The sequence below is a fragment of the Tiliqua scincoides genome, chromosome 5, assembly GCF_035046505.1.
Source record: "Tiliqua scincoides isolate rTilSci1 chromosome 5, rTilSci1.hap2, whole genome shotgun sequence".
Taxonomy (NCBI): Eukaryota; Metazoa; Chordata; class Lepidosauria; order Squamata; family Scincidae; genus Tiliqua; species Tiliqua scincoides.
The window spans coordinates 31,821,444-31,834,877 of record NC_089825.1 but is presented as its reverse complement, the minus strand read 5'-3'; the positions used below and the strand labels follow the sequence as shown (position 1 = coordinate 31,834,877).

The window sequence follows — 13,434 nt, the reverse complement described above, 5'->3', positions numbered from 1 at the left end:
TTGTTGGTGCAGGTCCAAGTTGACCCATTTTGGCTGCTGGGGGCTTACCACTGGCAAGGAGACAAGTGTCCCTTTACCCAGAGGAGATTTCCAGCAGCCAAAGATCTTCCATGGGATCTGCAACAAAAATGTTAGATTGTCTCAACCCTAATGCCCAGTTGGCTCAAGCCAACTTCCTCTTCCTGGCCCATGTTCAGCTGGGTTTTTTTTTTTTCCACTGACACTGAGCATGTTGCAAGTCAACATCATGCTATTTTAAAATGTTTTCCCTTTACTTTTAATTTGCAAACCTATCTACATCTATGTACTTGGAGTCCCCAAGCATGTAAAAACAGTTCGCTGATCTAGCTGTATTTTGTGTACAAACCAGCAATCAACTACCTGAGTTGGATATCAGTACAGGTCGTCCTTTGTTATCCACTAGGGTTCAGTTCCAGAATCCCTCGTGGATTAAAAAAAAATCCATAGATAAAAAACTGGAAAAATAGGTTTAATGACCCACTTCCAAGTTTCTTGCCCCTCCATTGCTCCTAATGGAATAAAGTCATGCCTCAACATCCTCAGGGGTTTGATTCTGGAACTCCCTGCTGAAACCATAAAATGTGTTAAATAAAAGCTGTTTAAAAAAATTAAAAAGGGCATCCCTTTACAACTACAGTTTAAAAACAGCTTTTCTTACTGTTATAGAGAGACTGTTGGTTTAGGAGTGAGCGTTGTGGGCAAGAATGTCCATCGTTTTACCCTTATATACTCTTTCTGAAATTGGAATGCTAAATGGTGTGTTGGTCAACTGGCTGAACCCATGCTGGTACTCAGTGAGTGCAGCTATTGTCAGTCTGGTTGACACATTCAGCTGGAAGTAGCACTGAAATAGCATAGCAGAAGAGCAGGCAAACCTCTTCCACTGTGTAGACAGCTTGCTCTTTAAACCTTGTGCACCTGCATTGTTATATTGTCCTTTTTTTGAGGGGAGAAATCATTCAGGCCTACAGCCCAATCCACCGTGATTCCCCAGGAAGTGATGCAGTGGTGTGTGCCTGGGCTCTGTTGCATCCTTCAGAGTTCAGGGGGAGTTTTGGCCTCATGAGGCTGCCTCTGGGTAAGCAAATATTTGCTCCCTTGCCCAGGGGCACGCCCCTGTGGGCCAAGTGATTCAACTTGGACCTGAGCCAGCTTTATAACTGCGAAAGTCTGCATTGGCCCCAGGCCTGGGAAGGGGGTGTGTGTCAGAATTTGGTATGCACTGTGCTGCTGAACCTGCCCCTGCCAGGCCTAATCTACCTTCCTCCTTGTTCCATCCACCCCTCTCTCGTTCCACCCTTCCCTGCCCCATTCAATCCCCTGTGCGACCTTATCTGGCCTGGCCGCTCTTCAGCCATGCCTTGGCATGCAGGACACCGCTCTTGCCTCCCTGCCAGTGGCCTGATAGTGTGTGCCAACAGAGTCTGCTTTGTGACTGCTGGTGTGATGCATATTACACTGAGGCCCAGCCGGCATAAGATTGGGCCACAAGGAGAAACTAGAAAGCCTGGTTCACATTGGAATTTACCTGTAGGGAAGAAGGGAGGTAACTGTAATGCTCTTTCACCACAGTATTTCAATGTGGTTCCTTTTCAATGTATGTTGCTAAGTGAAAGAAAGTAGCAATGATTGTGAGTAGCGTACGAGACGTACTAATCCTGTCCTGATAAGTCTGCCATTCCTTCTCCCATGTTTGTAATGTTGTAAAGATGGAGTGGATAGGAATGTAGATTTCAGTTGGACTCCCATGGTGCTTGGCAATTGCTGGGATTCTTGCAAAAAATGCTGGACTAGGTGGACTTTGATCTGATCCTGTAAAGTACTTTGTGTGTTCTTAAGCATGAGTACATGGAATCATTTACCAGTTTAGTTACACCTTAACTGTCAAGAGATCCTGAGTATGCACTCTTGCTTTGTAAATTTAGGACACATTGGTGAGAATTCTAGTTTCATTAGTTTGTTTTTAAGATAGATTACTCCACAGAACTTAAGTCAACCCACACTAGTGTCCAGGGCTGTGGATCTGTAGTGCCTGCCTGTTTCTCCTTTTCAATGCAGTACTATGGCAGGGATTTCATGCCTGACTTTTTAAGATTTACTCCTGGAGTTCTTCTGCTACAAAACCTAGAAATTAAAATCTTGTAGGCTGCACCTACTAGTAGGGAGTACATCCTGTTAAACCCAGTGCATCTACTTCAAAGTAAACATGCATAGAATTATATTGCTGGTCTACAAGAGAGATCAGCCAACACTGATTGCCTTTTTTTTTAGTTTAGTAATGCCCAGAACATATTTTGTTCGCAGCTTGGTAGCTTAAAACACATATAGTTGAAACATAAATTGGGAACTGCCGTACTTACTTCTGAATGTTGTGCCCAAGCCAGTTCAAGCATTCTGGTAGCACTTCTATGTACAATATTAAAATTGAGTTTTACCATTCACCTTGGACTAAATTGTATTTCTTTCAGCAATCATAAGCTTGATATTTTTGTAGAAGGATGACTTCTCTGAAAGTTAGCCTGGCAGTTGGACGTATGCTAACTATGGTTTTATTCAACCTCTGTCTTGGCTTTGTTTTTCGTAGTGCCTGAACCTGAAGTCCCAGTTTTTACCTTTTCATAATTCTGGCAAATTTCCCATTTAGCAATGTGAACATGATTTGGCTTTGCATATACATGCATGGAGTTAAATATCGACAGAAGCAGTGCCTGTCTTCAATCTTAAAAAGCTAATAAAAACAAACAAGGCAAAACAAATGATTTTGTCTGTGAAGATGTACTGCTTGCCTACCCTGCTCCAGTTGCGTCCATGATTTAATGTCCCTCTCAACAGATATTGCAATAAGGCAATAAGACATGCCACTGTAGCTTTCTTCATTCATAGCTTTAACAGTGGGCAGGACCCCAGTTACAAGAGCAGGCTGGCAGGCTAACTCCAGCACCATGTGCTCTGTACACCACCACCCTCACTCCTTGTGGACAGTATTTGTCCACAGAGGCAATCCTCTCTGTACCTGGGATAGATCATCTGTGTGAAAGTGTTCAAAATCACAGGAGGAATATCTCACCTGGAATTGTGTTTGCCTCCACGGAAGATCACCGATAATAAACCTGGGACAAACAGGAGCAGAGATATGCAGTGTGCCAGAGAGCTTGCAGGCATACCTGTCCTTGGCTACAGTAACCTGCTTCTGTGGCGTCCTTATGCTACCCATGCACTTTCCAAGGGGAAGGGTCAATAGATAGCAGAGAATAACAATAACCTACATCGAACATCTGTTCTCTACTTCAGAACCTGACTTTCAGTAATGTTTATCTCTGTACTTACACAGTACATAGTTGTTATTGGAAGTAAGAATCTAATTGAATGAAAAGTTTAAAAGACGAGACATACCTGCTCATATGTCGTGTGATCAGTGATCCATAGGTACTTTCTCTTTGGCTCAGAATGATTGCTAGATATATATGATTTAATTGTTTAAAAAGCCATCTTCTGCCTTATCGGTGGTGAAAATCTTTGTATGTGCAGATTTAGTGCAATGTTATGTGCTACAGTACAGGGCTTAGGGTACTTTCCACCAAAAAAAATCCTCTGCTTGGTATCAAGGCAGGAAATAGCGTATCATGCATTCTTTGCTGGAAAATCAAGTATCATTAGTGGGGGGAAAAACTGTAGCCTTACTTCTGAGCTTTTCAGCTGACAATTCTGTGAGCTGCTCAGTGCGATTATCTTTAAAACTATCTTGTGTGAAACATTTCAGTTTTGTTAGCTTTTTTGGACAACTGGTGATAAATTTTTAGGTTGGATAGTTTTGTTTTTTTTAATCTTTTGCCTTTGCAATTGATATAGCGCTTTTCAGAAGAATTGCTAATGCACAGCTAAACCATGCTAAATAGGAACCCATCTTGTCTGCATGTGCAGTCTGCCAAAGAGAAACTCATCTACCCACAGGATTTGCATACCCATACATAAAGCTCCTGCTGTTTAAGGCCTAGTCAAATACTCTGTCAAATTTCTTGTAGAAGAATTTGCATGCTAAAAGTGCTGCAGTCAATAGGGTTTCCCATATATATGAAGCATACCTTGCATTTCCAAATGAAGTTTGTATACAAATGGAGTCTTTCAAATCCCCAAGTGAGGATATATGTGGGTCACGATGTCTCAGGACAAGGTCTTGTGTCATGCCTGCCAGTTAATTTTGCACAGGACTGTGACAAACAAGTGAAACTACAATGAAGTGAGCCTGCATTTAACACTATTCTGAAGTGCCCCATTTGATTGTGTTGGTTGCAATTTTTATTGTACCCTTATTTTGTGTACTGCACTGTAAAAGGTGGGGTAGCATATCTGATTTTGTAGGTAGAGTATCTGTTGAGAATATTGTCTGTGGTATCTATTTGTACCAGAATTCTTTGGGGTTTGTTCAAACAAATTGTCCTCCCATAAAGTGGTAGTGATGGCACCGCTGGAATTCAGCCAGACTGAGCCACAGAAGGTAGAAAGGATGCTCTTGGTTCTTTTAAACAACACACTGGTCACTCACATGAAACCACCCAAGAATGCAATCTGAGGCATGGCCCCCTTGGAAGCTGTTCTGCAGGAATCCCATGTTAGCTCTGTCAACCACCTTGCCAAACCCACAAGTGTCATCTATCGGGTCAGTACCACTCTGCTGTAAAGTTCCAAAACTGTTCAACAGTTTTGAATCCACAAGGTGCCACTGCTTGAAAGTGGCAACACTTTCATTTCATTGCAGTTCATTTTAACAAAAGATTTTTTTGTTAACTGAATGACTCTTCCTAAGGCTGACCTGCCTTTTGGGACATGTAGCATGTCTTATTTGTTAGCTGATATGACATTTACTTACAAATAGTGTATAAATTCTTCAAAATAAATAAAGTAACTCTTACAATTTTGTGTAGGGGATATCAAGCAGGAACCAGGAATGTATCGTGAGGGCCCCACATACCAGCGGCGGGGGTCTCTTCAGCTGTGGCAGTTTTTGGTAGCTCTTCTCGATGATCCATCAAATTCTCACTTCATTGCTTGGACTGGCCGAGGCATGGAATTCAAGCTCATTGAACCTGAAGAGGTGAGCCTTGCTTTTTTCAGTAAGAGTCTGACAGCCCAATCCTGAGCTGTCTGTTGCACCGGGACTGCCTTAGCACTGAAATGGCTGCCACGGCATCTTGTCCGCAACAGGGCAGCCTCTGCTGGCTCCACAGAAAGAGGGGGCTTTCATCCCCTTCCCCAGGTAAGGGAAGTAGCCCCGCAATGGGGCTACTTGATTCTGCAGCAGTCTTTGGGTTGCCGTAAAATCAAGAGCCTCCGTGATGGGTCGTGCAGCCCAACATGGAGCTCAGGATCCGGTGGAGCTGATCTCTACCAGTCCTGTCTCCCTCCCGTCCTGCTCCCGCCCAGCACGCCTCCTCTTCACCCTCCCCCCACCCCAGAATGCCTCTTCCCCAACTCCCCTCAGGCCCCCACCTACCTCTCTGCAGCCCAGCGGTCTGCTCAACCACTGAGCAGCAGAGCATTGGTGTTCCACCAGCACTAAGCCTTGCGAATGTGCTTTATGGCACTTTCGCAACAGTGCGCACAGGTGGTAAGCAGGTGCACGCTGTTTAGGATTGGGCCCTGAATTTGTCTTGGAATGTTTACAGACACTTGGTTAAAAAGCAGTATTTGGAGCCTTATTCAACCACATGAGGGGTGAGGTAGGGAGGGTGTGGTTCAGGCTTGGGAGGGGGACGGGGACAGCGAAGGAGGAACAAATGCTCCCTCACCTGGTGGAAACTTCCAACTGTCTTCCTGGCCCTGCAGGATATAGCGGTGGCCGTTTTAGCACAACTGAAGTTGCAGCATGGGCCACCCTGTTAGGATGATGCTGTTAACTGTTCAATAGGATTGGGATTTTGATTGATTGCTATATTGGATCTGTAAAATTAACAATTAGGTGTGTATTCAATAATGACTGTATGTATTTCAATGGGATGTTGAGACCTTATTTTAAAGGCTCTTCCCTACCCTTAAATATGGCCAGGTTTAGAAGATTGGGTAGTCCCTTCTAATGTCCTTAATGTACTAGATGATAGTAGTTCATGCTAACTTCACAGAAATTGTTCTTGGGCATTCTTCTCTGAAAGCTTGGACAGATCACGATGATAAGTTGCTTCTCTTGCATATCTACATGCATTTGTGAATATAGGCAAGTGGTGACAAGCTGTGTCACATCCGAACAAGTTGTGTGGTTTTAGCCATTTGTGTGCCCGAGGCCCAGCACCCTCCTGCCCCAGATCTGACTCCATGGTGTGAAGGACATTATTTCTGCTCCTATAACTCATGGGCCTATAACTCAGTTTCCCTGAATTGCCCCCTTGCTTCATTTTTTCTTCTGTGTAGTGGGTGTGCCTCGCTTTGGAATGGTCTTGGTGAGAACGGATTATTTTTGCACCAATCTGAAAACTAATGTCTGATTTCCGAAGCTTCTAATGTTCAGACCTCTTCATGCACCCAAAGTTATCACTGGGAGCATGATAGAGTCAAAACACCTCCCCCGACTCCCTTTTGGTCTTTTCCGCTCACACCTTTTCCTTTCTCCCAGATTTACGTGATTGCAGTGGCAGCAGTATCCGCTGGGAGACACTGAAGATAATTGGAGTCTCCATTATGCCTAAACTGTGACAGTTTAGAAAATAAGGACTCAGGGACTCCTGGGAAATTACAGGGCACCCAGACACCATATAAGCACACACTGCAATATTCCACCTGCCGAGATCTTGGGAAATTTAGTTTCCCATGGAGCCTGTTTCCCAGGATTATATGCAGTCCTGCTGTCTGGAATTTTTTAGTGGGAAATAAACAGGTATTTGTGGTTGTAGTGGTGAGGGCAACAGCTTCCACCAAGCCCATTGTAGTTGGTGACCAAACTTCAAAGGGAAGTTTGGACTTGAAAATTGCATCCTGGGAAAATTGCACCCACACTGCAACATTTGTTGGTGTTGACACTCCCATCTACCTTCCTTTGTTTGTAAATAGTTTCCCCTTCACAGAGAAGTTGCATTGCTGTTTTCCTTTGAAACCTTACTAACTCATTTGACAGAAACTTTTTAGATGGATTTATTTACAAGATAAATAGGGAACCAACACTAGATTTAGAGAGATTACTACATCCTGGAAGACGTTGCCATGCTAGAACAGGAGAAATCTGGGTTAGAAACCCTTTTGTGTATGTAGTTGACCTCCAGGTTGCCTTTTTCCTTTGAAAAATATAGCTGAAGATAAGGTCGGCTCTTTAAATGTATTTTAACAAATCAGTGCTAATCTCTCTCTGTGACAGGTGGCACGTCGCTGGGGGATTCAGAAAAACAGGCCAGCCATGAACTATGATAAACTTAGCCGTTCACTTCGTTATTATTATGAGAAGGGAATCATGCAAAAGGTGAGCAGTTAATGTGGCATTAAATATCACCAGTATGTTGCATGCTCATCTATAAACCTGTATATAAGGGCAAAGAGTTGTAAACAGGAGTGTTCCAACAGGTTTAGTACTGATATAGGCACGGACTGCAAATGCTTAGATTTTATCTTTTATTTATGATGCAGCTTAAGAAACAGGTTACAAATATTTGTGCAGAGGACCAGAGCTAACCTTGCTTCTCTCAGAGTACTTAAATATCCTTGTGGTCACAGCAAGGACCAGAGGAACAGGGTGAAAAGATAGCACTGGGACAATACAAAAACAAGTGCTAGAGAAGCATTTGAACAGAATGTCCACTTTGCTTCCCCAAGGCCACACTTGTCGTAGCACAGCTGGCAAACAGCTGAACATCTGATGGTCCTATGCATGCCAACTGGTGAGCTCTGCTGTGTGTGTGTGTGTGTGTGTGTGTGTGTGTGTGTGTGTGTGTGTGGAGGGGTTCAATTTAGACAAATTTGCTGCAATTATAAAATGACCCTATAATATTGAGGGGGGATAGCTTAGCATCAGGATCAATGGGGTATTCTAGTGGTTCTCAAACTTTTTTGACTGCCAACTCCCTCGACCTACTGGGCCACTGGCTGTTGTTCCCCATTAGGGCTACAATCCTATACATTGTATAGGGTGACTGGTTTTTCATGTGAATTCCATTGCTCCCTTGTCTGGTCTTCTTGCCCCCCACCCCCTGGGAGCCATAGCCCAGTTTGGGAACCACTGGAGTATTCCATTCCTTAGATACCCACCCATCTTATAGGGTCTTCCATTGTTTTCATCCCCAGCATCTCCATCAACCAATCATTCTGACGCATTTGTAGATAATAAAAGGAGACTCCACTTCTAGCTCTTTTGTAACCTTATTTTTCTGTTTTCCCTCTTCTCTAACGTTGTTCATAAGGTTGCTGGAGAGAGATACGTCTACAAATTTGTTTGCGATCCCGAAGCCCTCTTCTCCATGGCCTTTCCGGACAACCAGCGCCCTCTGCTGAAGACGGACATGGAACGTCATATCAACGAAGAGGACACTGTGCCTCTGTCCCACTTTGATGAGAGCATGGTCTACATGCAAGAAGGGGGCTGCTGTAACCCCCACCCATATAATGAAGGCTATGTATATTAACTGCAGTGACAATGAAGAAGCCTTCCCTGCCCCCTCTTCCCCCAAGCTTCTCCTATTTCATGAGACCAGGAGGAAAGCTGAATCCCCTTCAGTTGGTTTTGTAAAAAAAAGAAAATTAAAAAAGAATAAATAGTACTATGAAGGGGCGCCTCCTATTGCATTACACCTATGGTCTACCATGGACAGTGCACTTTATTTGAAAGGGGAAGATTGGGATCTAATGATTTATTCTGTGTAACAGGAAGAAAAGGGTGGGTCTGCTTTTCTTTTTCTTTTTCTTTTTTAAATCTTTAAGGTTGGGAAGGGAACACACAGGTTTTAAGTACAATGAAGCTGTATCATATCTGTTTGTTTTTTGTTTCATATTGGCTTAAAGGTATTGTACATGCTCTCTGGGTATCCATAGTACAGTTAATTCTAGATGTGATAAATAACGATTGGTACACTACCTGAGGAATGATCTGCCCTGGACACTTTTTAAAATTGCTTTTGCCACACTTAACATTTTGCTACATTTTGGAAAGAGAACCAGTGACATAAATTGCAGTATTTGATCAAAGCCAGGAGTACCACTCAGACTTTTGCTTCTTCTTTTGCTTGTTAGGGTGAAGGGGAAGACCCTGCAAAGTTTTATTTTGTTGTCTGTACGTATCTTTTGGCTCCATAGGAAGCCAATTTATACCAAGTCAGACCATTGGTCCATCTAGCTGAATATTGTTGACACCAACAGGCAACAACTTTCTGGGTTTCCCAGCCTGGCAAGGAGGTACCACGGGTTGAATTCTGACTTTCTACATACAAAACATGGGTTCTGCCCCTGACCTCCAGTCTGCCTTGTGTTCTTTAATGGATCATTCAGGAAGGCATTCACAGTTGATTGAAGAGCACAACTCTTCATCTGAAACTGCAAATTGCAGTGCTGTAGCTTAGCTTCCCATGTATGGTGCCATCTTGCTATACAAGTTCAGCACATCCTATCTTTTCTAGACCCTTCAAGATCCACCGGAGTATCATAATTACATGTGCTGAACCACTCGGGATTTCATCTCCACATTTAGCTGCAAGATTGCCATCACGGAGGAGAAGACCTGACCCTCCCATGGTCATTCATAAATTCGTTATTTAATCAATAGGAATTAACTGTACTAGGTCACATATTACATTACGTTGTTGAGACCACAGCAAGCACTCCTTGAGCAAAATATCCAATACACTAAATAGGTACTTTAGTAATTTTTAGACATGGTACCCATTAATATGCATTTAAACCTTTTACTGCTGTGTTATGTTGATAACATATATACATACTAGATAATGCTAATGCTTCTGCTGCTGTCTTTTTTTCTGTAATATTCTCTTTGCTGAATTTACTATGCCCATTTATAAGCAATGCTGTAACTACAGGTAGCATTTCAGGACAAAATAGATGACTTGAACCATTTATTGCTTAGAGAAAAAAAAACATAGCTTCTGCCGCAGCTGTGCTATACGCACCTTTTATGCGCATTGAGAAATGAACAGTAAGCTTCAGCTTGCTAAACGAAGCACTGCAGAACGTTTTATAACTTTTAGCGGCGCAGAGACTTACATGAACTGTCAAAGAATACGATGAATTTGCTGTATGGTGTTGTAGTGCTGGCACTGATGCTATCAATCGACTTTGTTTTGGGGGGAATTTTTTTTTTTTTTTGGACACTAAATGTAAATGTTCTCAGATATGTTTGGAAGACAATTTAAAGGTTTTTTAAAAAACATTTTTTATTGTTTTTATTTTTTAATTTTTGAGAAGGATAATGTTGAAAGCAAGACACACCTTATTCTACATATAAAATTAAAAGAGAGAGAGAGTAATGTTTTAAATATTTATGAACACCTTTTCTGAAACGTTGAGTTTCCTCATTTGAAAAGGAGAGAAATGAGATTTGAGCTGTCCAGAGAATGGTTTCTTTTTTGTTCTTTTAAAAACGACAGTACTTCCTGCCTCCGTCCACTCCGTTCCAGATGCCACCTCTGGAAGGAGAAGGGTGGGAGCAGACAGTGTAATCATTAGCCGCAGAAATGTTTCATTTTAAGTGACATGATATCAAAGATGCCTTGAGGTAGTGAGATACTTTGCACTCAGCGTCAGTCAGGAAACCAGTAAAACTATAAATGATTTATTATGCAATTCATTTCAAAGTTAGCCACTAAAAGCCACCACTGTAGAAGAGCAAAGCACATTGGTTCTATGCACTGATTACACCTAGTAGCATAAGACCACTGTATTAGGTCCATTTGTATAAATCCAGGGCATGCTACCCCTACAGAAGCCCGAATGGTAAGCCTTCCATCTTTATTCCCTCCATGAATCAATAACACTAGTACTCATGTTACACATGTATGCTTTTTTAGAAGGAAATAGTGGGTTCCACAGGGCCCTGGGTTTGCTTGGAAATAGGGCTGGCCCTTCATTAAAGAAGCCTTGGGGTGAAATCATATACCCTCTTTCCTGGGAGTAGCCCCAGTGAACACAACTGGACTTCTGAGAATCATGCATAGGATTGTGTTGTTAGTGAATTAATTAAATTTGGATATGGGTAAAAACAATAGCTATGAAGTGTATGTTGTCTTTACTTATTAATATTACATTTCTGTCTCGCCCTTTCTCCATTGAGCTCAGGGCATTGTAGATGGTTATTTCCTCCACCACCACCCCATCTTATCCTTACAACAACCCTGTGAGTTAAGCTTGGCTGAGAGATGACATGGCTCAAGGTCACCCAGTGAGCTTCATGGCTGAGTGAGGATTTGGACCTAGGTCTTCCTGGCCCTAGTCCGATGCTCTAACCACTATACAAACTGGCTGTTAGATTATGTGTGAATGTGTTTATTCCTTTACATCTTTGGATGTATAATCTTAGAAATATTTCCTTCTGTGCATGAGAGAAATGGATGTACTTCTTTTACAATGATGCTTGCCATCTGGATTTTTTTGAAGTTCGTCTATTGAAAATAATCTCTTAAAATATGCCCAAGAAATTGGGGGTAACTGATTAGTCTATTTAAAAGTATTATTTAATCAATCACATTAACATGGCAGCCCTTCTTGAAAATGTACCGGTTCTTCAATGAGAAAATCAGTAAAGACTGACAAGGTTTCTTGAAAGACTTATTTTCTTGCGATTAACTTCCTGTTCATGAGCATGATGTTGACATGGAGTGATGGTAAGTTCCAATGACCTGGCTAATGCCATATGTTAACTGAGTGTACTCGTAAGGACAGGACTTGGAACCCCTTCAACACACAGTGGTTCTTTGAGGGGCACTTCAATGTGGAAAGTGTCCCCCAAAGTAGAAAATTTGGTGTAGATAGAAGGAAAATCCAGATTCAGACAGCTTTGCTTTTCATTGAAATAGACCGCCAAGGTGTGGCCCAGTTTTTAATGAAAAGTCATTGCTTTTGATTCATCAGTATCAGAGTGGAGCATTTGTTGGGATCAGATGTATATTTGATTAATAGGGGTTCGGTGACTTACAAAAGAAACCTAATGTTGATTCAAATGTCTAATATTTTTTAAAAAATGATATATACTGTATAAGGTAGTGATTCACTGAACAAAATAAGCAATTCAGCCACCATTGAATGAGTTCCCAGGGGGGGGGGGGAAAGCAGTACCAGAAGTTTGTTTGATGGAATTATTGATTAACCCTTTTGAAACTGTATCTTAAAAGAGTTTTATTTTAAGTTCTGTTTTTATTCTACATTTTTCCAGGTAGATTAATAAATCTGGCAGCTGATTTCTGAAAGGTGGTTTGTTTGGATTTCTAATGACTTGATTTCTTTGTTTGTCTGTTAAAAATGGGATTATATCCTAATAAAGTTAGGATTCCTAAATCCCGCTGAAATCAATGGAATTTAAATTACAGCACAGTCATATGCATGATATATATTAGCTGTATAATACATCAGAAGTATATTACTCATCATTACTATTCAGAAGTTCCAATAAGTTTAATGGGAAGGACAGCGCAGTCCCTCCCACTTCCCTTGTAACAATTTAGCAGCACCAGTGTGGCTTCCGCTGCATCCTGTGGGGGCATTTTGGCTGCTGAAGGTCTCCTTGAGGTAAGGGGACATTTGTCTCTTTGCCCCGGGCTAAGCCCCAGCATCCAGAATAGGTCAACTTGGATCAGCACCTGGTCAGCTTGGACCAGCTATATAACTAGCACAAGTCCATGTTGATCTATGTCACAGATTGGGCGCTGGAAGAGGGATATGCTGTCAATTCCACTCCCTTGTTTGGCCTCTCTTTGCTCACGTCCCACCAATTACTCCACCATTCTTACCTGCTCCACGGGTGCAGCTCCACATGTGAGCATTATCGGGAAGGCTCTTGTCCTCCCACCAGCGCTGCTTGTAGGCACAAAGTGCTTTATGGAACTTTGGGGACAACTTGCGCCAGCAGAGTGGACACTGCTGGTGCAGCTGTTGGATCATCAATCCCATATAAGTGTGTATGTGAAGTTCCCTATGTTCGTACCACTTTGGTTCCAGATGTCTGTACAGAAGTCGAAATGTACGTAGCTTGAGACATCAGGTTATCATACCTAGACAAAACTACCAGTAAAGGACTACTGCACCAGCATAAATGTACTCATGTAGCTATCTGTAACACAGACATCTGTAACTCAAGGAGCCAGTGTATAGGATTGCACCCATAATCACGATTAACTTGATGTACTGATTTCTTTGAACATAGCCACTTTTTGGGGGGTGGGGAGGCCATAGTATCTAGCAGTGCTCTGTTCCTATCAACCAAGATGATCTCTCTACACC

At 42.3% G+C, this 13,434-nt stretch overlaps 1 protein-coding gene across 1 annotated transcript in view; it reads left to right on the top strand.

Moving 5' to 3' along the window:
* ETV1 (ETS variant transcription factor 1) overlaps positions 1-12,258 on the top strand; it is a 104,664-nt gene extending 92,406 nt beyond the window's left edge. Inside the window, exons 11-13 of the mRNA XM_066628328.1 lie at positions 4,944-5,113; positions 7,361-7,462; positions 8,397-12,258. Of these exons, the coding sequence (XP_066484425.1) occupies positions 4,944-5,113; positions 7,361-7,462; positions 8,397-8,618 (494 nt within the window). The 3' untranslated portion in view covers positions 8,619-12,258. The remainder of the gene's footprint in view (positions 1-4,943; positions 5,114-7,360; positions 7,463-8,396) is intronic.
* The last annotated feature ends 1,176 nt before the right edge of the window (positions 12,259-13,434 follow it).